At 54.5% G+C, this 25,271-nt stretch overlaps 1 protein-coding gene across 4 annotated transcripts in view; it reads left to right on the top strand.

Moving 5' to 3' along the window:
* Nucleotides 1–25,268, top strand: part of TBC1D9B (TBC1 domain family member 9B) — a 42,962-nt gene extending 17,694 nt beyond the window's left edge. The window contains exons 8-22 of one of the 4 annotated variants that reach the window (XM_021940254.2): nucleotides 6,395–6,556; nucleotides 6,988–7,138; nucleotides 7,729–7,943; nucleotides 10,833–10,950; nucleotides 11,684–11,969; nucleotides 13,606–13,735; nucleotides 13,864–13,962; nucleotides 14,908–14,976; nucleotides 16,256–16,496; nucleotides 16,811–16,984; nucleotides 19,059–19,130; nucleotides 19,410–19,460; nucleotides 20,977–21,039; nucleotides 21,520–21,626; nucleotides 23,241–25,268. In XM_021940254.2, the coding sequence (XP_021795946.1) occupies nucleotides 6,395–6,556; nucleotides 6,988–7,138; nucleotides 7,729–7,943; nucleotides 10,833–10,950; nucleotides 11,684–11,969; nucleotides 13,606–13,735; nucleotides 13,864–13,962; nucleotides 14,908–14,976; nucleotides 16,256–16,496; nucleotides 16,811–16,984; nucleotides 19,059–19,130; nucleotides 19,410–19,460; nucleotides 20,977–21,039; nucleotides 21,520–21,626; nucleotides 23,241–23,921 (2,619 nt within the window). In that variant the 3' untranslated portion in view covers nucleotides 23,922–25,268. The remainder of the gene's footprint in view (nucleotides 1–6,394; nucleotides 6,557–6,987; nucleotides 7,139–7,728; nucleotides 7,944–10,832; nucleotides 10,951–11,683; nucleotides 11,970–13,605; nucleotides 13,736–13,863; nucleotides 13,963–14,907; nucleotides 14,977–16,255; nucleotides 16,497–16,810; nucleotides 16,985–19,058; nucleotides 19,131–19,409; nucleotides 19,461–20,976; nucleotides 21,040–21,519; nucleotides 21,627–23,240) is intronic. The other 3 variants (XM_003900634.4, XM_021940256.2, XM_003900633.4) reach the window with 3 other exon arrangements.
* The last annotated feature ends 3 nt before the right edge of the window (nucleotides 25,269–25,271 follow it).

The following is a 25,271-nucleotide window of genomic DNA, read 5'->3' as shown; positions in this document are numbered from 1 at the left end:
AGTTTTGGCTCACTGCAACCTTTGCCTCCCAAGTTCAAGTGATTCTCCTGCCTCAGCCTCCCGAGTAGCTGGGATTACAGGCATCCACCACCATGCCCAACTAATTTTGTATTTTTAGTAGAGATGGGTTTTCGCCATGTTGGCCAGATAGGTCTCGAACTCCGGACCTCCGATGATCCACCTGCCTCAGCCTCCCGAAGTGCTGGGATTACAGGAGTGAACCACCACGCCTGGCCACTCCCATCATTTTTTAATTGATTCCTGTTGAAATGCAAATATTTTGGATGTATTAGATTAAGTCAAATATATTGTTAAAATTAATCTCGATTTATTTTAGGACTTTTTAGTGTGGCTACTAGAAAGTTTACAATTACATTTGTGGCTGTCATCATCTCTCTTGGGCAGTGCTGGACTAGAGAGTGGCAAGAGCAGAAGCAAGGAGGCTGGCTGGAGGCCGCCACTAGAGAGTGGCAAGAGCAGAAGCAAGGAGGCCGGCTGGAGGCCGCCACAGTAGCAGGGCACAAGATGATAGAGTCCAGCATCAAAGGTAGGAGCAGTGTAGGTGGTAGGAAGGGGTCAGATTCAGGAGATATTATTGTGGTAAAACACACATAACAACATTTACCATTAAGTACATTCACATTGTTATGCCGTCACCACCATCCATCCACAGAACTTTTTCAATTCTGCAAAATTGAAACTCTGAACCCATTAAACAGTAACTCCTCAGTCCCCACTCTCCCAGCCCCTAGCAAGCACCATTCTACCTTTTGACTTTTTGAATTGAACTATTCTAGGTAATGCACATAAGTGGAAGCATATAGTATTTTCCCTTTTGTGCCTGGCTTATTTCATTTAGCATGATGTCCTCCAGGTTCATCCCTGTTGTAGCATGCTTAAGATTTCTTTTTTAAGGCTGAATCACATGCCATTGTATGGATAAGCCACATTTTGTTTATCCATTGAAACTTGGACTGCTTCCACCTCATGGCTACTATGAGTAACACTGCTGTGAACATGGGTGTACAGATGTCTGTTCGAATCTTTGCTTTCATTTCTTTTGGGGACATACCCTGGAGTGGAATTGCTGGATTGTATAGCAATTCTATTTTTAATATTTCGAGGAACCTCCATGCTATGCTCTCTGTACCAACTATGCACCATAGATGGGTGCCAGACCACCAACTGTGACATGACTCTGTGCAGACACAGAGCCAGTAGCTGTGCTGAGGCAATGGCAGGAAGGAAAAGGGGCTCCGACAGTCCTAAGAGCCAAGGAATCCAGAAGTCACCAGAATACCCCTCACGAGAGACTACTTAGCAAATGGAAACCTCACCAAGTGAATCTGAGAGAGCCAGTGAGACTGGGGCAGGTTTCTCAGGCTCCAGTTTATAGAGGAGGCTTTTTTATTAATGGAAGCACAAAATCCTGCTTTATTTCTACCCACAGCCTTATCGCTGCCTGACGTATTATACGGCTGAGGAAAGATCAGGAATGTGAGGGAAGCCCATGCCCTTGACAAAAACAAAAACTGAAAGAAAAGAGCTCACCCCCCCCAAAAAAAGGGCTGGGATTGAACAGAGCAGGAGCACTTGGGGTAAAGGAGAAAAGCTTCAGATACAAGAAAGAGGTGGCCAATCCTAGAAAGTACAGGAGCAAGGGCTACACAGACCGACCACTGCAGGGAAAGGCCCCTCCAGCTGTAGAGTTCAGAAAGCTACTCTGACCCACAACCGCCCATACATAGAACATCTTGCTGAAAGAACAGGAAAAGATGCTGATCACATCCTGTACAAAGATACTGTGGGGAGAGTGAACCAGATAACCTTCCACAGATAATGAAAGCACACCAGAAAAACATTCCTCCAGGCAGATGAAAACTGTGTCCTGATGTTTCCAAGTGATCTCAAAGGAATTAGAAAAACTATAGAAACTACTAAAGAATGGGCCAGGCGCGGTGGCTCAAGCCTGTAATCCCAGCACTTTGGGAGGCCGAGACAGGCGGATCACGAGGTCAGGAGATCGAGACCATCCTGGCTAACATGGTGAAACCCCGTCTCTACTAAAAATACAAAAAAAAAAAAAAAACTAGCCGGGCGAGGTGGCGGGCGCCTGTAGTCCCAGTTACTCGGGAGGCTGAGGCAGGGGAATGGCGTGAACCCGGGAGGTGGAGCTTGCAGTGAGCTGAGATCCAGCCACTGCACTCCAGCCCGGGCGACAGAGCAAGACTCTGTCTCAAAAAAAAAAAAAAAAGAAACTACTAAAGAATGGTATAAATTAAAAATGTTTAGAAAGCTCAGGTTAAAAGTGACTAGTCAACAGAAAAATATGAAGAGAGTTGACAGGACTCAGGAGGAAATAAAAAAAAACACATATTTCTGAAATGAAAATCAGGAACACAAGAATGAAAATACATTAAGGTAAATAAGGAAGAGACCGAAGAAAAATGGAGTCAGACGAGACTCAAACAAATAGAGAAGAAATTGTCCAGAGAAGGGATAAAGAAGTCAGGCAAAGAAGATCCAACTTACGTATAATTGTAGTGCCACCCCACACCCTTCCCAGAGAAAAGCGGTGGAATAACAGGTAATAGGAACCATGATTCAGGAAAACTTAGAAAATAAGCTTGAACTTGTATAGTGGAAGGGCACATTGAATGTCTAGAAAAATCAACACAAAATAGTCAATATTGACATATAATCTCATAAAACTATTCAATTTTAAAGATTTAAAAATTAGTCCAGGCTGGGCACAGTGACTCACACCTGTAATCCTAGCACTTTGGGAGGCCAAAGCAGGCAGATCACTTGAGGCCAGAAGTTCAAAACCAGTCTGGCCAACGTGGTGAAACTCTGTCTCTACTAAAAATACAAAAATAAGTTAGATGCGGTGGCACATGCCTGGAATCCCAGCTACTTGGGAGGCTGAGGCACAAGAATCACTTGAACCCAGGAGGTGGGAGACGGAGGTTGCAGTGGACCAAGATCCTGAGAGATTCCTCCTCAGAGAGGTATGAGACTTTGTGATACAGTAGCAACATTTTAGAGTAACTTTTTGGTGGGGGTTGGGCGGGGGGCGTCTCCTGGTGTGCAGTGGCACAATCTCGGCTCACTGCAACCTCTGCCTCCCAGGTTCAGGCAATCTCGTGCCTCAGCCTCCTGAGTTGCTGGGACTACATGTGCGTTTCACCATGCCTGGCTAATGTTTGTATTTTTCTTAGAGATGGGGTTGAGATTTCACCATGTTGGCCAGGCTGGTCTTGAACTCCTGACCTAGAGTGATCCACCCACTTCAGCCTCCCAAAGTGCTGAGATTATACAAAGTAACATTTTAAAGATATACAGTAAAAGAAGCTGTGACCCAAGGATTTTATACCCAGCCGAACTGACCTTCAGGTATAAAGACCATAGGCTGTAAAGAACATGCAGAGGAGTTCAGGGGCTCTCTCAGCTTCTGTGGAGTCTGCTGGAGGACAGACTCCAGACAACCAAGGAGTGATGGAAGCAGCTTGGGCATAAGGACTGGTGGTAGCATTGAATATATTTAGCTGTGGAATTAAGGTTAGATAGTAGGAATAGAGGTGACAGTATGTAAATGTAATAGTCTCTGATGATGGAGACATAGTACAATCAAAACCTGAGATCAGGAAGGTATATGAGGCTGGGCTTGGTGGCTCACACCTGTAATCCCAACACTTTGGGAGGCCGAGGCAGGCAGGTCACCTGAAGTCGGGAGTTTGAGACCAGCCTGGCCAACGTGGTGAAACCTCATCTCTATTAAAAATACAAAAATTAGCCAGGTGGCGCACACCTGTAATCCCAGCTACTTGGGAGGCTGAGGAAGGAGAATTGCCTGAGCCCAGGAGGTGGAGGTTGCACCTCCGTACTCCAGCCTGGGTGACAGAGCGAGACTCCTTCTGAAAAAAAAAAAAAGGAAGGTACATGGAAAGTAGAGTAGGCTCACTGATTGCCTTATTAATTAAAAGTATATCCTTTTGGCCGGGCGCGGTGGCTCAAGCCTGTAATCCCAGCACTTTGGGAGGCCAAGACAGGCGGATCACGAGGTCAGGAGATCAAGACCATCCTGGCTAACACGGTGAAACCCCATCTCTACTAAAAAATACAAAAAACTAGCCGGGCAAGGTGGCGGGCGCCTGTAGTCCCAGCTACTCGGGCAGCTGAGGCAGGAGAATGGCGTGAACTCAGGAGGTGGAGCTTGCAGTGAGCTGAGATCTGGCCACTGCACTCCAGCCTGGGTGACAGAGAGAGACTCCGTCTCAAAAAAAAGTATCTCCTTTTGATCAGATGTTGGCAGAGAGGGAGGAAAGTGGGAAGAAAAAGGCCTACTAGCTAATTTCAATATTGCTTATAGTAGGGAATTGACATCTTAAAAAGAGAGGACTAAGGGAACTATATAATGGTATTAGCATAAAAGTATTACAGTATAAATATACACTTTTTGACACGGGAAAAAACTTGGAGAAAGGAGACAGTGAGATTAAGCATCTCTCAAGAAGTTTTGTGTGAAGGTCAGCAGAAAGTAATGAGGTAACTTTTGGGAGGGCTGGAATTTTAACTGAAGTTTAACATACATACCCAGGAGTACACATACAGTATACAACTGGATGAATCTTAGCAGAGCGAGCATAACATGTGAACAACACCCAGCTGAAGTGGGGGTGGCCTTTAGGGGAATAACAGTGCAGTTCTGTGCTGGAGAGCGACTCCTGCAGAGAAGGCAGGGGATGGGGTCCAGGTGCAGGCAGGTGGGTGGGCAGGCGGGCAGTCACCTGTGGAGGGCTCAGATTGTTCCTGTGTGCTCAGTTTAACAGGAAGAAGTGTGGCTCAGTGGGATGCAAGGATGGCAGGTGGTTTTGGAGGTTTATGTGAGGTGGTTACCTCGGGGAAGCAGGGAGGACTGGACTAGGAATACATAGGATCCCAGGCAGCTCTGAGAGTCCCCCCTGAGGCCAGTGAGCCTGAATGTAAGGCGGGACCTGAGCCAAGCTTCTGCAGAAAGCAACCTGGTCCCCAAGCTTGGTGTCGCACTCGCCGCCTCACCGGGAGCACGCATCTGCTGCGCAGCTCACATCCGGCGGTCTGGCTCCTTCCCTGGCACTAAGATCTGTGATCCTCCAAGGCACCTCACAGCCTGCAAACCCATGTGTGTCCTAGTCAGTCCCTCTGGGGGAGCTCAGGCAGGAAGCAGGATCTCCAAGTAGGCAGTCGGTCTGCACTGGGGCTGTGCCCACTGGATTCAGGCAGCTCGTCGTAAACATTTGTTTAAGTGGACCCAAAAGCCATCTCTGTAACATCATGGGGGGCAGAGGGGTAGACTGTGGGTGTGAACCTAGCAGAGTTCTCTCTTTTTTTTTCTTTTTTCCTCTTGTATTAACTTTATTGAGGTAAAATTGATATGCAATACACTGTACATATTTAAGGAATACAATTTGGTACGTTTTAACATGTATACCCCCATGAAGCCATCACCACAGTCAAGATCAGGGTTCTCTCAAAAAACACAGAATATGAAGTGTCTTAGGAGGGCGCCTAGCACATTGGCTGCTGCCCCATCCCTGGGTGCAGTGGGACCATGACCACGGGACCAGAGCCAGCGGGAGGGTGTGAGGGATAGAGAGCCCAGCCCGGGCTGGAGCCCACCATGGGGAGTCTACCACCTGCAGAGCCAAGAAGCTCAGGCAGTCAGCTGGCCCCGGTCGAGCTGGGCTCTCCCACACTGGACTTTGCTTTCTGCCAAGACAGCATCACTCTCAGGCCCTTGTGGCACCGTGATGGCAGCCGCAGGCCTGGCACGCTCCCTGGGTTACCCCAACACTCCTGTCACTCTCAGGCCCGTGTGGCACCGTGATGGCAGCCGCAGGCCTGGCATGCTCCCTGGGTTACCCCAACACTCCTGCAGGAGGGCCACTCGTTTCCTTGGTGGCAACTGGGTGACGCAGTCACCCCAAACCCACCCTGAGCCCAGACCAACATCACAGGCCATCGCCCAACCCTCTGTGCAGCCCAAGAAGCATGGGTCTGAGAGTGGGCAGGGGTGTGCCTCCACGTTAGGATAGGGCCTCTCCTGTTCTTTACACTGACCTCCCTCAGAAAAGGGCCCCACAGGGTGAGCCCAGAATTCACTCCCTGAGACTAACTCGCTGGTGAGGGTGGGTTTGGTTACTGAGGACTCGGTGTCCAGCAGCCAGAGAAGAGCTGAGGGCGGAGCTGCAGCCACAGCCTCCTGCCCAACCAGACAGGCTCTTCTCCATGCACCGCTCGCCCCCATGGCCCTTTCTGCACCGGGCCCTGGTCCAGCTGTGGGTGGACAGCGCGTCAGAGGCTGCCCGGCAGCACAGTTGTTAGGTGTCCCCTTCCCTGTTTTATTTTCTAGTCTTCTCCAGCTCCTCAGGAGGTGCCGGAGCAGCCTGCCAGCCCAGCCTCTCCGCTCAGCAGCCGACAGAGCTTCTGTGCGCAGGAGGTGCCAACCGCATCCCAGGGCCTGCTCAAGCTCTTCCAGAAAAGCTCGCCCGTGGAGGACCTTGGAGCCAAGGGGGTGAGCCCTGAGCGCCGGCACGCCAGCCTCCGTCCAGAGCGGAGCCCTCAGGAGGAAAGCTGGATCCAGTCCTGGGCCTGTGCCTTCCCTCAGGGCCCTAGGCTGACCACTGGGCAGTGCCCATCCAGGCTGCACCCTGGCAGCGTGGGACAGAGCAGGCACTCTCTCGGGGGCTCCACTTACCTGCTCAGTGGTGCTGTTTGCCACGGGCTCCAGGCCTCTGAAGGGAAGGGCCCTCCCGCTGAGGAGCTGGTCTCCTAAGCCTTGGGAGGTGTGGCTCAGCGCGGCCTGGTCTTTCCCGGGAATCGTGAGGAAGGCCACACCTGCAGGCCAGCACTGTCTGGAGTGTTCACGAGGCTTTCGGCATGGCCTAGGCCTCCGCACTCAGATGTGCTTCGGCCCCCAGGCTCCCTGATGCGCTTTTCCCTCAGGCCAAGGAGAAGATGAAAGAGGAATCATGGCACATCCACTTCTTCGAGTATGGGCGCGGCGTGTGCATGTACCGCACAGCCAAGACACGGGCACTGGTCTTGAAGGGCATCCCTGAGAGCCTCCGGGGAGAGCTATGGCTCCTCTTCTCCGGTGAGTGGGATGCAGCCACCCCCAACCTCAGCTCAGCCAGTCACAGCCCCCAAGCTCTCTCCATGTCTCAGCCAGTCACAGCCCCCAAGCTCTCGCCATGTGAGCTCGTCTGGTCCTGAGCCGGCCTGAACCGATGCAGTCTCAGCTCACTGCAACTTCCTCCTCTTAAGCTGGCCAGGCAGGAGCTCCCAACTTTCACATAGCCGGGATCCGGGCTCTGGGCCATGGCCAGGGGCCCAACCAGGAGGAGCATCCCGAGGGACAGAGGCTGGGGGCCAGGCACTCTGCTGGCCGGGTGGTGCCCTCCCGCCCACAGTGGGAGGGAAACGGGTCCCCTAGAGGCCTCCTTTCCTTGGGACAGGCTCTGACAGCATTCACACCCGTGGTTTCTGGAGGAGGCAAGTCAGCCACTTGAACTTTCAGGTAGAACAGCCTCCCCGGGAGCACAAGGGAAAGCTTGCCTCGCAGCTTGTGCTTGATCCCAAGTCCCACCTCTCCTCTGTGGGGCACCGGTATCTCCAACCTGCCCTGTTACTGCCCCCAAAGTACCAGAAGAAGGACAGACACAGCCGGCACCTGTGTCTCCCCAGGGGCCTGGAATGAGATGGTGACTCACCCCGGCTACTATGCTGAGCTGGTGGAGAAGTCCACTGGGAAGTATAGCCTGGCCACAGAGGAGATCGAGCGAGACCTGCACCGCTCCATGCCCGAGCACCCTGCCTTCCAGAACGAGCTCGGCATTGCTGCCCTCCGGCGGGTGCTGACCGCCTATGCCTTCCGAAACCCCACCATCGGCTACTGCCAGGTAAGGGGCCTGACAGGGGCCCAGAGACAGCATCTGCCACCAGAGGCTCACAGGAGCAGGTCCCTGTGGTCCCAGGCCTGTGTGGTGACCCTGCCTCATGTCCCAAGGAAGGAGCCCAGCTGCAGAAAAAGACGTAATTTAAAAACAGTGTTACAGGCCGGGCGCGGTGGCTCAAGCCTGTAATCCCAGCACTTTGGGAGGCCGAGACGGGCGGATCACAAGGTCAGGAGATCGAGACCATCCTGGCTAACCCAGTGAAACCCCGTCTCTACTAAAAAATACAAAAAACTAGCCGGGCGAGGTGGCGGGCGCCTGTAGTCCCAGCTACTTGGGAGGCTGAGGCAGGAGAATGGCGTGAACCTGGGAGGCGGAGCTTGCAGTGAGCTGAGATCCGGCCACTGCACTCCAGCCTGGGTGACAGAGCGAGACTCCGTCTCAAAAAAAAAAAAAAGAAAAAAAAAAAAAAAACGGTGTTACTTGCTCATCTCATCCCCATGCCAAATAGAAGTTGTCCTCTTGCTCCTTTTGTCTGAGTCCCAGCAGCATTCGATTGTTTTATGTGTTTGGTAAAATAAGTAAACAGAACATAAAATTTCCCATATTCACCATTTTTAAGTGTACAGCTCAGTGCTTTAAGCACATTCACACTGTTGTGCACCCGTCACCGCCATCCATCCCCAGACCTCTTTTCATCTTGCAAAACCAAAGCTCTGTGCCCATTAAACATGCCCCAACCACCATAGCAACCACTGTTCTACTTTCCATTGCTATGAACTGGATGACTGTGTCCCATATATGTGAAATAATACAGTATTTGCCTTTCTGTGCCTGGCTTATTTCACTTAGCATGATATCCTCAAGGGTCATCCATGTCATATGAATGTGTCAGAATTTCCTTTCTTTCGGGCTAGGCGCGGTGGGTCACACCTATGATCCCAGCACTTTGGGAGGCCGAGGCGGGCAGGTCACAAGGCCAGGAGATCAAGACCATCCTGGCTAACACAGTGAAACCCCGTCTCTACTAAAAATACAAAAAATTAGCCAGGCAAGGTGGCAGGCGCCTGTAGTCCCAGCTACTCGGGAGACTGAGACAGGAGAATGGTGTGAACGTGGGAGGAGGAGCTTGCAGGGAGCCGAGATCACGCCACTGCACTCCAGCCTGGGCGACACAGCGAGACTCCATCTCAAAAAAAAAAAGAATTTCTTTTCTTTCTAAGGCTCAATCATATTACATAGACCACATTTTCTTTTCTTTTCTTTTTTTTTGAGATGGAATCTCACTCTTGTTTCCCAGGCTGGAGTGCAGTGGCGCAATCTCGGCTCACTGCAACCTCCACCTCCCAGGTTCAAGCGATTCTCCTGCCTCAGCCTCCCGAGTAGCTGGGATTACAGACACATGCCGCCTTGCCCAGCTAATGTTTTGCATTTTTAGTAGAGACGGGGTTTTGCCATGTTGGCCAAGCTGGTCTTGGACTCCTGACATCAGGTGATCCACCTGCCTTGGCCTCCCGAAGTGCTGGGATTATGGGCATGAGCCACTGTGCCTGGCCAATATTTCTATTTTTAATTTATTTAATTTATTTTTTTAGAGACAGAGTGTTGCTATGTTGTCCAGGCTGGTCTCAAGCTCCTTGGACAAGGGAATCCTCCTGTCTCAGCCTCCCAAGTAGCTGGGACTACAGGCATATGCCACTATACCCAGCTATTTTTTTTTTTTTTAAGACATGGGGTCTCACTGTCTTGCCCAGACAGGCCTCAAACTCCTAGGCTCAAGTGATCCTTCTGCCTCAGCCTCTCAAAATGCTGAGATTAGAGACGTGAGCTACCAGCCACCATTCCTGGGCTTTTTTTTTGAGACAGGATCTCCTTCTGTTGCCCACAGTAGAGGTCAGTGGCACGATCATGGCTCACTGCAGCCTCCATCTACTGGGCTCTATCGATCTATCGATCTCTCACCTCGGCCTCCTGGGTAGCTGGGGCTGCAGGGGCACACCACCACGCCCAGCTCTGTTTTGTATTTTTTGTAGAGACGGGGTCTCACTGTGTGGCCCAGGCTGATCTTGAACTCCTGGACTCAAGTGATCCACCCTCGTCAGCCTCCTAAAGTGCTGGAATTAGAAGGCGTGAGCTACTGTGGCCTGGCCTATTTTTAATTTTTTGAGGAACTGCATGCTTCTTCCCCAGCAGCTGCACCATTTTATATTCCCACCAGCAGTTCACAAGGGTTTAGATTTCTCCACATCCTCATCAACACTTGCTATATTCTGTTATAGTGATGGGCATGAGGGGATTTAATTATGCTTTGGGTTAGCAGTTCTGGCAGCTTTTGGTTTTAACTCCAGGCATTTTCCTGGCTGAGTCAAATGGCATTCTGTTTGCCTTAAAGGTCTTGTTAGCAGCTAGGGCTATGTGTGGTCCTAGTTCTGTGCCCAGTGAGTGGCCTTGGTGTGGGGCTCTGGCCACGTGGCTCACCTCCACGTCAGCTCGGTCACGCGTCCCACCTCCGACACCCAACACCACTTTGCAGAAGTGTAATGTGTTGATGTCCACTTTCTCTGTGGTTTCCCAGTGCCTTCTGACCCAGTTTGAAGGAGTTGGCCGACTCTCTGTTCAATCAGTTTCCTACAAATTGCCTTTTGACATTTCCCGGAGTTGGGCAGGGGCAGTTTCTCATTACCAGATGCCCAGCACTCCTGAAGAGGCAAACTTGCTTGTAGGAGGCCATTAATCTTTACCATGAGAACCTGAAAAATAATAAAAATAACAACAACAAAAAGAAGGAGATCATGTGGGCCCTTTTAGGGAGGGGGCAGCTGGGAGGGGTAGGGAGAGACAGTTTCATTTGCTGGCCAGCAGTGCAAGCCTTCCCCGGCTGTCTCTGCCCGGCAGGCGATGAACATCGTGACCTCGGTGCTCCTGCTCTATGGCAGTGAGGAGGAGGCCTTCTGGCTCCTGGTGGCCCTGTGCGAGCGCATGCTGCCCGACTACTACAACACCAGGGTGGTGGGTGAGTGTCCCCAGGTGCCGCCTTGCCTGAGTCTCCAGGTGCCTGCTGGTTCCATGAGGGCGGCAGCCCTTCCCAGGCCAAGCTCCAGGCTTCACGTGGTTCCCTAGGAGTTAGAGGGTAGTATTACACATTTGGTGATTTATAAAAGTCCCCTCAGAGCCTAAGTTCCTATGCATCTAACTTTCTGTCAGCTTTCCGATTATAGAAAATTTCAAACATCAAAACTAGAGAGTGTATGTCCCCCATGTAACCTGATGCTCAACTTTACTGAACTCACATCCAGTGAAATCTGTTACTAAATGGAAATGACTTGCAAGAGTATTTAATTAAGTTCATATTTAAGTGTGTTATCCTGTCCTTCCCCTGCCGTCTGGTGTTTGGAGTTACCGCTCTTAGAGCCCTTCAGAGCTGCATCTATTCGCAGTCATCAGGATGGGACACAGTCACTGAGGGTGCTGTTTACCTCTCATGCCTCAGGGAGAAATCAGTATTTCCCCCAAATAAAATTCAAGTGTAGTGGAAGAAATAGTTATTTCGCCCAGTGGTTTGGAAGCTGTAGAGAGAAGACTTGAAGGGTTTTTTCGTCCTTGTTTTCTCCCGGCACTCCAAGTCCCCTTCAGCCCTCACTGAAAAGCTGGCAATGCTGGAGTGGCCAGGGCTGGTAGGCTGCAGGCGAGGGCCCACCCAGGCCATGGGGTGGGCTCACCATCAGCCTCACTTATCCTGCCCGCAGGAGCCCTGGTGGACCAAGGCATCTTCGAAGAGCTCACAAGAGACTTCCTGCCGCAGCTCTCAGAGAAGATGCAGGACCTGGGGGTGATCTCCAGCATCTCGCTGTCCTGGTTCCTGACCCTCTTCCTCAGTGTCATGCCCTTCGAGAGCGCTGTGGTCATCGTCGACTGCTTTTTCTATGAGGGCATCAAGGTGATCCTGCAGGTGGCCCTGGCCGTCCTGGACGCCAACATGGAGCAGCTGCTGGGCTGCAGTGACGAGGGCGAGGCCATGACCATGCTGGGCAGGTGACATGCCGGGCTCCTTCTCCTGCTAGGGGCTCGCAGCAGAACCCCTCACCAGCCATGGGCACTGTCCAGTCAGCCTCCAGTGACTGTCTGCGAAGTGCCAGGCCGCAGCTGGACCCGGGGGTGCTCTGGGGTCAGGAGCCGGCTCCTTTCTAGTGGGAGATGAAGCAGCGCTCAGTGATAGGTGCCAGGAGGAATAAAGCAGGAGCTGTGGGCAGAGCATGCTGGCTGGAGGGCCGCCGCTCAGATTGGGGGGTGGGGATGCTTCTCCTAGGGGCAACCCAGAGCCAAGATCCAGTGACCACAATTCCAGTTGGTGGCACAGCTGGGCATTTCATGTCCACCAGGTGGTCCTGGTCATACCTCCCCAAGCTCAGCTGCAATGCAGACCCCACGCCCTGCAGGGAGCAGGCCTGCCCTGGGCCCACTGGAACAGCTGGATGAGCTGATGTCCTGCTAGTCACGCCAGAGGCCCAGGGTCATCCCAGCCCCTCCACGCGCTCCTTAGTCCCCACATCCCATGCCTTGCAGATTCTGTCTGGGATCCAGTCCCTTCCCCCCTTCCCTTCAGCCTGCTGCCTCAGCCCAGGCCCACCATGCCCTTTCCCTGGGGTTCCCCTCTCAGGTCTTTCACCTGCCTGCATCCCAGGACTCTGATCAGACCTGGCCCTCCCCCTCGCCTGGGTCCTCTGTCTAAAGGCACTGTCCGAGCCCCCAGCCTGGCCTTCACGCCCCGGCCCCTCCTGGCTACCCTCTGCCCTGCCCTGAGCTCTGTGCAATCCCACCCTCCTACATAGTGTATTTGTCTGACCTAGAATGCCCCCAGCCCCCAGGAACAGCCTGGGACTCTACCACTTGCCTGTGGCCAGGCCAGGTGCTGCCTGGGACTGTCTAGATCCAGCAGAGTTGTCACCTCCCTACTGTGGGCCTAAGTAGCTTTTGGTTCACACTGATGTCAAGATACTCAGCCTGTGGCCGGAGTCTGGCTGGTTTTCCTGCCCCTTCCTACAAGTGGGTGTGGCCTCCTCCAGAGCAGGGGATACTATCAGGGCCATGGGCATGGGGAATCAGCTACCTCCTCCCAGCTGAGGTCAGGCTCAGCCCAGAGAGCCAGGGAGGCCATGAACTCTGCCGGGGCTAGGGCAGCTGACCGAGGTCGGGCTCCATCCCCAGGGCTGTGTCCCTGGAGAAGCTGATTCCCTGAGCTGCAGCAGGCCTCCCCATACCTGACTTTCTCCTGCGACTCAACCTTTGATCCCTGAATCTTCTTGGCCAGGGCGAGAAGGTCCCACGTCCCCAGGGTCCCGCCAAAGGGAGGAAGCTTGTCCTTCCATCTGGTTAGGGCCTGGGGTTATAAAGCATTCCTGCCCAGGGGACCCCCCCACTAAGAAAACAGCCTGGTGTCCTCAGGGTTAGTGCTCAGGCCTTGTTGGGAGCACTGCCCTGTAGAGAGCTCCCAAGCTTGCTGGGGGCCCTGCCGGGGCACACCTCTGCCCTCCTGCAGGGTGCCCAGTCCTCAGCACACTCCTTGTTAGGAGTCTGTGTAAACATTGGGTCCCTCCGCATCACCCAGCTGTGGGAAGGAGGCTCCCTCTGCCCGGGTGTGGTCTGGACTGTTGTCCTCTGCCTTTTGTAGATACCTGGATAATGTGGTCAATAAGCAGAGTGTCTCTCCTCCTATCCCACACCTCCATGCTTTGCTGACCAGCGGCGATGACCCCCCTGCAGAGGTGGACATCTTTGAGCTCCTGAAAGTGTCCTATGAGGTCAGCATCCAGTGGGGTCAGTTTGGCCAGGCCACTCCATCTGGCCTGTGGGTTTGGGTAGCTACGGGCAGGTGGCGGCCCTGTGCCCTGCAGTTGGCTCGATCTCACCAAGTCACCTCTGCCTGTAGAAATTCAGCAGCCTGAGGGCCGAGGACATCGAGCAGATGCGGTTTAAACAGAGGCTGAAAGTGATCCAGTCCTTGGAGGACACAGCCAAGAGGAGTGTGGTATGGGTGCCAGCGAGGCTGGGCGGGGGCTGGGCCGGGGCTGGGCCGGGGGGCAGCGGAGCCCTCTCCACAGAGCAAGGTGGGTGCAGGGCTCCACCGCACCCACTGTCCTACACTGCTTTGGTACGTACATCATGGTAGGATTCATGGGACCAGATCCAGGGGTGTAGGTGGGAATGTGGGGAGAGGTCCCAGTCACTTTTCTCTGCTGGTGGGTGAGTCACCGGGAAGCTTCTCAGATGGCTGCCACCCTGACAGCCACATGCCCTCTGGGCCGAGCCTGCCCAGCCTGGCTGTGCCATGTGTTCCCTGCCCCACTCCCAGGTGGCGGCAACATGCCACCACCCTCCACACACCCCAAATGCCATGTCTCTGCCACAAGCTTCTGTCCTTGTCTCTGGAGGGGCCAGGCCCTCCCTGCCACCCTGTACTGCAAGACCTGTTTGTGGTCTCTGCCCCCAAAGGCAGGGACTTCTTCCATTGTTTCCACACTCCCAGCCCTCCTGCAGGCTTGTGGGACACGGTAAAGACATTGGGTCACAGCACCAGAGACTGGCTGCTTCGGCCAATTAAAGCAAAGGAGCACTGGCTGGCAGGTTCGAGGGCTCCTTCTACGGAGCTGGCACCAGGGTCTCCGCAGGGATCCGGACGATGGGAGCCAAATGAGCATTCCTCACCCGTCAACCTCAACTGTATGTTGAGGAGAGAGGCTCCCCCAAGCCCATCCTGGGAAGGAGCCCAGGAGTGTGAGCTGACTGGTGGGTGGGGAGTCAGGGATGGCTGTGGGCCTCACCCTCTCCTGAAGGGTCTGCCCTTGAGTGCTGGGCCACTGAGAGGCGGTTCACACCCTTGCCTTCATCTGCTGAGGATACTCCCACGGAGTGCTGTACTTCTGTGGCAGGAGCTTGTGATCCAGCCATACACCCTGTTTCTCCTTCCTTCTAGGTCCGAGCTATACCTGTGGACATTGGTTTCTCAATTGAAGAGCTGGAAGACCTTTACATGGTGTTTAAGGTGACAGCCCAGAGCCAGGGCAGGACCCCTTCCTAGCTTCCTAGCTTCCTGCCAGAAAAGAAATAGATCCAAGAGTATCCTCTTAGAAATAGAGGATAGAGGCCGGGCGCGGTGGCTCAAGCCTGTAATCCCAGCACTTTGGGAGGCCGAGACGGGCGGATCACGAGGTCAGGAGATCGAGACCATCCTGGCTAACACGGTGAAACCCCATCTCTACTAAAAAAATACAAAAAAACTAGCCGGGCGAGGTGGCGGGCGCCTGTAGTCCCAGCTACTCAGGAGGCTGAGGCAGGAGAATGGCGTGAACCCGGGAGGCGGAGCTTGCAGTGAGCTGAGATCCAGCCACTGCACTCCAGCCTGGGTGACAGAGCAAGACTCCGTCTCAAAAAAAAAAAAAAAAAGAAATAGAGGATAGAAATAGAAATAGGGAATAGAATAGAAATAGAGAAATAGATCTAAGTGCATCCTCAGATGCAGTTGCCATGAACCTCATGTGGTAGAATCGAATCCTTCTTGGAGTTTAGGCAGGACCTCTTAAATGGCAAAAAATCCATTCAAGTCATCTTTCACAGAAGAGGGAATGCGTTGCCCCTGTAACTGAAAAGTCTATCAATGCAAACTTCAGACATGGCTGGATCCAGGTGCTCAAATGTGCCGTCAGGCTCCCCCACCTCTGATGTCCTCTGCACTGCTTTTCCTGCAGTGCCAGGACTGTCGTCACAGCTCCAGGGCCATACTCTCTTCTCAGTAACTCCAGTGCGAAGATAATTTTTCCTGCTCTTGTGCTTTTAGCAAGAGACCCAGCCTTGATAGTTGGAATGACTGCCTTTCTGTTCTTGTTACCAGTTCACATCCACCTCTCCAGCTGCCTCAGGTTCTGTGCTCAAGGTGGCCACTGGACTGTGGCCCTGGTGTCACAACGGTTGAGCCAGCTCTGCCTGCCTCCTAGAGAGGTCACAGGAGCGAGAGCAAGCCTCGGGCCTCTTGTTTCCCTGGAGCCCTGCCAGGAAGGCTCAGCCCTTCTCTGGGGCCAGCAGACCAGCTCTGCCCTCTGCAGGCTACCAAGGACTCTGTCAGCCAACCCCCTCCCCATCTGTTAACAAGGGACTGATGATACCCTGAGAGCTTTCAGGAGGTGCTGCGGTGTCTGGCCAGTGCTCACCAACCCAGGGCTCCGCAGGCTTGGATGGAGGGGGAGGGTGGACACATCACCAGCCTAGGGGTCCCCTCCACCCACAGGCTTAGCAGCTGGGCCATCTCACCAGACTGTGTCCCACAGGCCAAGCACCTGGCGAGCCAGTACTGGGGGAGCAGCCACACAGTGGCCGGCCGTCGGGACCCCAGCCTGCCCTACCTGGAGCAGTACCGGATTGATGCCAGCCAGTTCCGGGAACTCTTTGCCAGCCTGACACCCTGGGCCTGCGGCTCCCACACGCCTGTGCTGGCAGGTCGCATGTTCAGGCTCCTGGACAAAAACAAGGACTCGCTGATCAACTTCAAGGAGTTCGTGACGGGGATGAGTGAGTGCCTGCAGGGCCTACCAGGGGCCGACCCTCCCTTACCCTTTCCCAGGAAGCCTTCCAAATGCCAGCATCTCCTGTCTGTCCCCACCGCAGCCAGTAGGGGGCTGCTTGTGCCCCTGGCTCTAGATACGGGAAGAACAGTTTACCCACAGGAGCCGAGAGGGGGTCCAGCAGGAGCCTTGCCCGCTCCCCTCCCACATGCAGTCTGGGGCTGCTAGAAGCTGGTGTGCCAGCCCCAGGGAAGGGCTGAGCCTTCCCAGCAGGGCACCAGGGAGACAGGAGGCTTGGGACTCACCCCGTGACCTCTCCAGGAGGGAGCTGGGCAGCGCAGGCTGTGAAGAGGGTCCCACTCGTACCCCGTGGAACGGGCTCTGCAGCCATCTTGCCAGCCCCAGCCCCTTCCCTGGCCTTCTCCACAGGCGGGATGTACCACGGGGACCTGACAGAGAAGCTCAAGGTGCTCTACAAGCTACACCTTCCTCCAGGTGAGAGCCTCCTGCCCACTCCCCAGCCAGCATCTCCCACTTGTCCAGAAGTTCAGCTGCAGAGGACAGGCCTCTGTGGGACTGTGGGGCCTTAAGGGGGCACAGCAGCTCCACAGGCTGGAGTTTCACATTGGAGGAGAGGGAACGGGAGCTTGAGCACCTGACAGAGGTCTAAGAGCAGGGCCTTGGCCTGGGAAAGGACATGGAGGAGAATCCCATGGGTGACCGGGCACCACTGGGAACAGAACTCCCACCGAGGAGGCAGCTGGACCCAAAACCCACAAGGAGGGCCATGAGTGGAGCTTCAGGGCTGGAACTGAAACTGCTGCATTAATTTGTCAAGTTTCTTAAGGGTTTATTCCCAGAGGTTCAGCTGGAGAATCCTCACATGGCCATGAGGAGGGGCCACTTCTCTCTGGCCTCTCAGCGGTGCTGGAGCCTAGTAGGGCTGCATTGGCGACAGGCTGTCTAGGGGCTCAGCAGGGGTGGCTGCATGGACAGTGCTCCAAGGAGTGGTCATCTCCATCATCATAGAAAGAAAGAAAGGCGAGGCAGGTGGAAATCCTGGGCCAGGCGCTCTGCTCTGACTGGACCTGCCCCCAGGTCCCTGCTGTCGCTTGCCATCTGAGGTCAGCAGCTGCCCTCAGAACCGACCCTGGGGATTTTTAGAGTACTGGGGCTGGGCTTCACCTGAGAAGATTTCTCTCCTGATTGCCTGTGATGGGGCCCAGACCTGTGATCTTTAAAGCTGACAGGCCATTGCTCTGTGCCTCCGGAGCTGAAAGGCTCTTGACACAGCTGTTCTCGTTTGTGGCTGGCTCACCAAAGAGGCTCTGGTGGGACAGACCCCACTGGGCCTAGGTCCCAGGGTTGAGAGCATGCAGGGCTACCCTGAGACTCCTGAGCCCCCTCAGCCTGCCCTGCCCTGTCCTGTCCAGACAGAGAGAACACTTGGGCTCTGGTGGGCTGCGGCCCATGCCCTGCCACAATCACCCAGGACCATGTGATCTGCAACCCTGGGTACTGCTTGGTGACTTCCAGCAAAGACTGCACTGAATGAGGCAGGCCAGCACACACGGCGCAGCACGACCTCTGAGCTACCCAAAGAGAGAGCAGCAAGTTGCCTGTGCATGGCCAGTCTCTGTGTGCCCACAGAAGCATGAAACGCCCCCAAAGGGTCCACTGGCCAGATGGTCATTGGGACAGGAGGGCAGCTGCCATTCACTGGACTCCTAATTGTGTTGATTGGATTTTTACCTGGGATATGTATTTCCTTTTCAAATACAATGTAAAAGTCAGGAAAGCAGAGACCTGGGCGCGGTGGCTCACGCCTGTCATCCCAGCACTTTGGGAGGCCAAGGCGGGCGGATCATGAGGTCAGGAGATTGAGACCATCCTGACTAACACAGTGAAACCCTGTCTCTACTAAAAATACAAAAAAATAGCCGGGCGTGGTGGTGGGCACCTGTAGTCCCAGCTACTCTGGAGGCTGAGGCAGGAGAATGGCGTGAACCCAGGAGGTGGAGCTTGCAGTGAGCTGAGATGGTGCCACTGTACTCCAGCCTGGGCCACAGAGCAAGACTCTGTCTCAAAAAAAAAAAAAAAGTCACAAAAGCAGCTGGGCACGGTAGGAGGCCCAGACAGGTGGATCACTTGAGGTCAGGAGTTGGAGACCAGCCTGGCCAACATGATGAAACCTGTCTCTATTAAAAATACAAAAATTAGCTGGGCATGGTGGTACGCACTTGTAGTCCCAGCTACTTGGGAGGTTGAGACAGGAGAATCACTTGAACCCAGGACGCGGAGGTTGCAGTGAGCCAAGATCATGTGACTGCAGTGCAACCTGAGCGATAAAGTAAGACTTCTTTTCCAAAAAAAAAAAAAAAAAAGGAAAGTAACAAATAACCAATCATCACCATCAAAACTATTACTGGGCACTGTAATGGGCAGGTGGTGGGGCTGGCCAGGCTTGTGGGCAGGGAAAGCAAGCCTCTGCCCAGGGCTGGAGGGAACTAACTTTGAGGGGGTCTCCTTGTTTCCTCCTGCCCTCACTCTGCCTTCTCTCCGGGCACAGCTCTGAGCCCAGAGGAAGCCGAGTCAGCCCTGGAGGCAGCCCATTATTTCACAGAGGACAGCTCCTCAGAAGGTGAGTGGCCACTGGACCTGACATGCCCAGCCAGCACCCTGCAGCCACCGCAGCCTTCCTGCGGGGCTCAGGCAGTGGCCAGCAGTCCCACCTGGGCTCAGGGAGCAGGCTGCATGGGGTTCTCCCCAGGGGACCATGGGCTGGGCCCTGCCATGCTGGCGGGGGCTGGGGCCGCCCCCTGTGGATGTCCTCACTCCTGTTTCTCTTGTGTCTCTGTCTTCCTGGACCTTGGCTCCTCCCCCCTCTGCCCCTCTGCCTCTCCTCTGCTGTCCCTTCCAGCATCTCCTCTGGCCTCAGATCTGGATCTTTTCCTGCCCTGGGAGGCTCAAGGTCAGTCCCTGGAAGGCAGGGGCGCCCCCTGTACCTCCTGACACTCTCCTGCACTATCAGGAACCTGGAAGCTCTTTGTCCCAGGGACCCCTCTGGGACTTCATCCTGTGGGGGATAAGTCCTGAGAAGGACCCAGAGCGAAGCCACTCTGCACCGCCTCCATGTCTGCTGTGGGTGGGGAGTAAATAAGGCCCCCACACTAGGCACCAAGCAGGCCCAGGGCATGACCTCTGCAGCCACATGTTAGAGATATTCTGTCTTCATGTGAGTAGAAAAATATAAAATGCTATCGGAGCATGTGAAAGACAGCGTGGCTGAGTGGAGGCTAGAAAGAAAAGTGGATGCTTTCCTAGGAAAAATCTTCATGCTCGACATCACTTTTTTTGTTAAGGAAAAACACGCATGTTGAGTGCCTGTTAGAAGTCATCCCTGTGCTATGTTTAAAGCCTGTTGGGACCATCTGATCCCAGGTGATGGGAGCATTCTAGGCCCTGGGCTTGGGCAGTCGAGCTGGTGATATGCAGCACACTTGCAAAACTGACCATAATGCCACCTGGTGATTTCATGTGGGGGATAATGCACACCAAGGAACTGACTCAGAAAACCAAAAATAGTGTGTACCAAGACGCCCATGGCAGTCCTGGTGACAGTGGCAGAGGCTGACTTGAGCTTGAGGACCTTGATTTCAAGGACAGAAACTACAGAAGCAGGTACACCTTCTGTTGTATGTGGAACCAGCAGGCCACTCTAGGCTTGTCCCACATGCTTCTGGGAGCGGCATGGTGGTGCAGAGCCCTGGCCTCAGACTGCACATGGCCCCCAGGAAGCAGGGCTTCCATTCCAGGGTGAGATGTCTGAGCCCAGGGAGGTGTGCCCTTCACTGCCACCACACAGCCAGCAAGAGCAGCTCAGAACTGGGTGCTGCCGACGTGCCTGAGGTGCCCCCACCAGCCACACTGCCTCTGGGGAACAGCTCCAGGAGAGCTGGTCGGCTGCTTCCCTCCTCAGGTGCATGTTCCCACACAGGGAGTATAGTGTGCGCCAACTCCAGCAAGTGTAGTCCTCCCCGAAACGCTGCACTGAGCACAGGAGCTGTGCACAGACAACCCCTCTAACAGGCACAGCAGGCACTGGTGGAAGGCGTCACTAGGATTCCCCTGAGTTCTAGCAGGAACTATAGAATTCATTAGTCCTCAGACTGGTCTGTAGCCCGCATCATTGTTCACTTCAAAACCAGCATGTTGAGACTTGTATTCATTTGGAAAAGAGGAAGTGAGCGTTTGGCGGCTTTTGTTTTAACCCGACCAAGTGCGGGAATGCTCAGGCCCTTGCTGTGGTGCCTTAGGGCAGGGCGGGGCGGGCCAGGCAGGAGGCGTGGCATGGGGGACCTGCCCCCAGGGCCTGGCCTGGGGCAGGCTGTACAGAAACACAGACTACATCTCTCAAGGACCCCAGGAGCTTGCAGCCCCAACAGCAGAATGTTCTCCATGTTCTGTTTATTTTTGCGTTTGTCCAGAAGCACTACCACAGGAAGAGCAAGAAGGAAGTGGCGGTGAGGATGTCCAGGAAAAGAGAGGAGGTACAGGCCGTTCTGTGCTGCTGTTCTTAGAGACCCCAGCGTGGAGGCACTCTTGCTGGCTGGTCTTTTCCCCAGTCACTGCCAGGGAGCCCCCTACCCTGGGAGATGGCGGATGCGTCCCCTGATCAGGGAGCAGGCCTCGGGGTGCACAGGAGGCTCTGTGCTCTCCACCAGCCCCGCGGGCACCCAGCCAGCCCCACCCTCTTGCCAGCTTCTCTCCAGCTGCCCTGGGACTCCTCATCCGAGGAAAGACAGTGTGGACCACTGTCACCAGCTTCGGTCCAACCATTTCAGCAATTTAGGGGAAACCTGTGGCTATTGTGGGTTGTTTTCCCCTGACCGCCTTCCCAAATGCCAGGGTGTTTTGTAACAGGCTCCGGTAGCTCCATGCGGAAGACACCCACCCTCCTCTCCCTGCCGTCAGCCCCCAGCCCTCTCTCTCACATGACGAAGATGAATCTCTTTCCTCCTAACCCGCAGAGGAGAAGGGGACCAGCTCTCCGGACTATCGGCACTACCTTCGAATGTGGGCCAAGGAGAAAGAGGCTCAGAAGGAGACGATTAAGGATCTTCCCAAGATGAACCAGGTAGGCTCCATCAGAGCCCACAATAGACATTTCTGGAGAGTTCTGACCAAGACTGGGCCCTCATATCACAGCACCCACAATGCAGCATCTCCTGGTGGGTGGGAAGGCTCCCCCCTGCCTCTAGAGCCCGTTAGTCCTAGTTGCCAGTCAGTGGTGGTTCCGGAAAGACAGGAGGCCAGTTGTTCCAGGGTCTTGTACGGGGCATGTTTCCGTGGTGACCGCGTCCAGATTGAGGGAGCGTCCGTGAACCAGGAGCCAGAGGCTCGTAGGCTACCTTTGACAAGAATGCGTTCCACGCCCTGCACCCTCCCAGCGCTGCCCAGGGCTCTGCACACGCAGGCTCACATGCACCCTCCACACCCACTCTTCATTCACTGGTCTCGCAGGTCAGGAGCGTGGTGTCTTGCCAAGGGTCTCACAGCCAGAAAATGGGAGACCCCAGCTTCAAACTGCAAGTGTTGAGCCAAAGGCAAGTCCGGAGCACCAGCTTGACCATGGCCCTTGGGCCAAACCCACAGCCTAGCTGTGCCTAGTAGGAGACCCTGCAGTCTGACCAGTCCCCCGGCAGGCCTGGACAGTGGGCACCACGTGTGATGAGGATTCTTCCCATTCTTGAGCCAGGGGACCTAGATGTGTGGCTTAAGGACCTAGCACCCACCCTCGTCAGGACCCCCCTACCCAGCTGACCCAGGCTGTACTTTCCTCACCATCACCTTCTAAAGAGCTTCATTTGGCCGGGCGCAGTGGCTCAAGCCTGTAATCCCAGCACTTTGGGAGGCCGAGACGGGCGGATCACGAGGTCAGGAGATGGAGATCATCCTGGCTAACACGGTGAAACCCCGTCTCTACTAAAAAAATACAAAAAAACTAGCCAGGTGAGGTGGCGGGCGTCTGTAGTCCCAGCTACTCGGGAGGCTGAGGCAGGAGAATGGCGTGAACCCAGGAGGCAGAACTTGCAGTGAGCCGAGGTCCAGCCACTGCACTCCAGCCTGGGCGACAGAGCGAGACTCTGTCTCAAGAAAAAATAAAAAATAGGCCGGGCGCGGTGGCTCACGCCTGTAATCCCAGCTCTCAGGGAGGCAGAGGCGGGAGGATAGCTTGAGCCCAGGAGTTCGACACCTCCGGGAAAAACATCCAAACCCCGTTCTCCACAAAAAGGAAAAAAAAAAAAAAAAAAAAAGAAAAAAAATAAAGAGCTTCATTCAAGGGCTGAGTTGAGGTTGCTTCTGATTAAAGCCAAAGGTGATTCTAAAACACAACGGAGAAGTCCTTGTACTGACTGGATTTAGAGTCGTGGTAGAAATCCATCTCCCTGTGCCAACAGAACAGACCTAGAAACAGGGAGGCTCCGGGTCAGACCGGCACGCTCTACGTGCCGAGAAAGGCAGCTAGAGGGGAAAGCCTTTTGAAGAGCTGTGTGGCCTTGGTCGAGCCACTCTCCCTCTCTGAGCCTGTGTCCTGATCTATGAGATGGACTGATGAGGCTCGTGGAGATGATTAACAAGACGGCAGCCAACATCCTTAGGCTGTCCCTTGTCATCAGTTTGGCTAATATGGACCCCGTCTGACTGGTCTTTTACCATCTCCCTGTTCTTCTGTTTTTCTCCTTAAAAGGAGCAGTTCATTGAGCTGTGCAAGACGCTTTACAACATGTTCAGTGAAGACCCCATGGAGCAGGACCTGTACCACGCCATCGCCACCGTGGCCAGTCTCCTGCTCCGCATCGGAGAGGTGGGGAAGAAGTTCTCGGCCCGCACAGGCAGGAAGCCCAGGGACTGTGCCACTGAGGAGGACGAGCCACCAGCACCCGGACCCCATCAGGACGCAGCCAGGGAGCTTCAGCCCCCAGCTGCAGGAGACCCCCAAGCCAAAGCCGGCGGAGACACACACCTCGGGAAAGCCCCCCAGGAGAGCCAGGTGGTGGTGGAGGGGGGCAGCGGCGAGGGACAGGGCTCACCCTCCCAGCCGCTGCCTGACGACGAAGCCAAAGACGACACGTCCATGTCCTCATACTCGGTGGTCAGCACGGGCTCCCTGCAGTGTGAAGACCTCACAGACGACACGGTGCTGGTGGGAGGGGAGGCCTGCAGCCCCACAGCCCGCATCGGGGGCACTGTTGACACCGACTGGTGCATCTCCTTCGAGCAGATCCTGGCCTCCATTCTGACGGAGTCCGTGCTGGTGAACTTCTTTGAGAAGAGAGTGGACATTGGACTCAAGATCAAGGACCAGAAGAAAGTGGAGAGACAGTTCAGCACCGCCAGTGACCATGAGCAGCCCGGAGCTTCCAGCTGAGGCCTGCAGCAGTGAGGCCTGGCCCGAGGTGTCACTGGTGGAACTGGCCTCATCTCCTGCCTTTCCTCCCTTATCAGTTTCTCTTGAAAGGTGTGCCCCTCCTGCTCTCCCAGGAGCAGTGAGTTGTGAATGGAAAGAAGGCTGGTGCAGACCCAGCTGCCTTAGACAGATTCCCTGGGCCTGCATCTCCTGGCGCCGGCTGCTTCTGGGCCCAGGAAGAGGCTGTGGCTCCCACCTTCCTTACACCCGCTGGGAGCACACCTTGCACCAGCTGCACACGCTTAGTGTTAGAGGCTCTCAGATCTGCCCTTGCTTGCCTCATACCTCCGTGCCCGCACTGTGGCCAGGCCAGCTGAGTCCCTCCATCCGTGGATGCTCTCCTGCAGCTGTGTGGTGCAGGGGTCATTCCTGCTGCTTGGCACCAGGTGGGGGGCATGTGCTTGTTGGGCAGCAAAGTGATGGAACCCTCAGGTGCCCTCCGGGAGCCTGAACCTCCTGACTGAGGAACATGGACAGACCACGTTTACCGCACAGAGTGGTCGCTGCGCTTAGGCGTGGCTGTACACACGTTCTCAGCTCATCATCCTTTCCAGTAACTTTAAAAGCACATCCTTCAGGTCCTGATATATTTCCCTGGATTCATTTCACTTGGCTAGAGATTACACTGTGCTCAATGCCTTAATAAATCCCTGAAAGAAAGAAAACCCACACTGTGTGCAATGCCTTGCTGTGGCCCCCAACCACTGCTTAGGCCTCCCAACTTCTCCCCAGGCCAAGTACAGGGCCCTGGCTGCGTTCTGGAAGTTCAAGACACCTAGTCCTCAGCAGGGGGTGGAAGAGTGCAAGGCCTGCCAGGTCAGATGGAGAAGCAGAACCTGTTGGTGCAGGCAGGGCAGGTCCTGACCAACCTGCATCAGGGGATGCCCTGAGCTCCACAGGTCTGTGGGCAGGGGTCATGGGTCCTGGTGAAGGAAGTGCATCCTCAGGCCTGGGCTGTAGCAAGCTGTCTGCCCTTGGGTTCAAGAACCAGACTGTGGAGCCACAGGTGACCAGAGGGGGCCCCGGGGCTGAGCCACAAGGATACCCTCACTTTGCAGGAGGAGCTGAAACTGACCGGTGTCCAGTGTTTGCCCCCACATGGGGCTACTCTTGCTTCTACTAAAAGATATAGCAGTTACCCTCTTATCCACGGGGGATACAGTCCCAGACCCCCAGTGGATGCCTAAAACCACAGATAACAAACCTTATATATACTGTTTTTTCCTATACATACATACCTGTGACTAAGTTTATGAATTAGGCACCTTAAGAGATTAACAATAATAAAATGTAACGGTTATACTGTAATGA

The sequence above is a fragment of the Papio anubis genome, chromosome 5 (assembly GCF_008728515.1).
Source record: "Papio anubis isolate 15944 chromosome 5, Panubis1.0, whole genome shotgun sequence".
Classification (NCBI taxonomy): Eukaryota; Metazoa; Chordata; class Mammalia; order Primates; family Cercopithecidae; genus Papio; species Papio anubis.
Note: the sequence above shows the minus strand (reverse complement) of the source record. Positions and strands in the feature narration are given on the sequence as shown.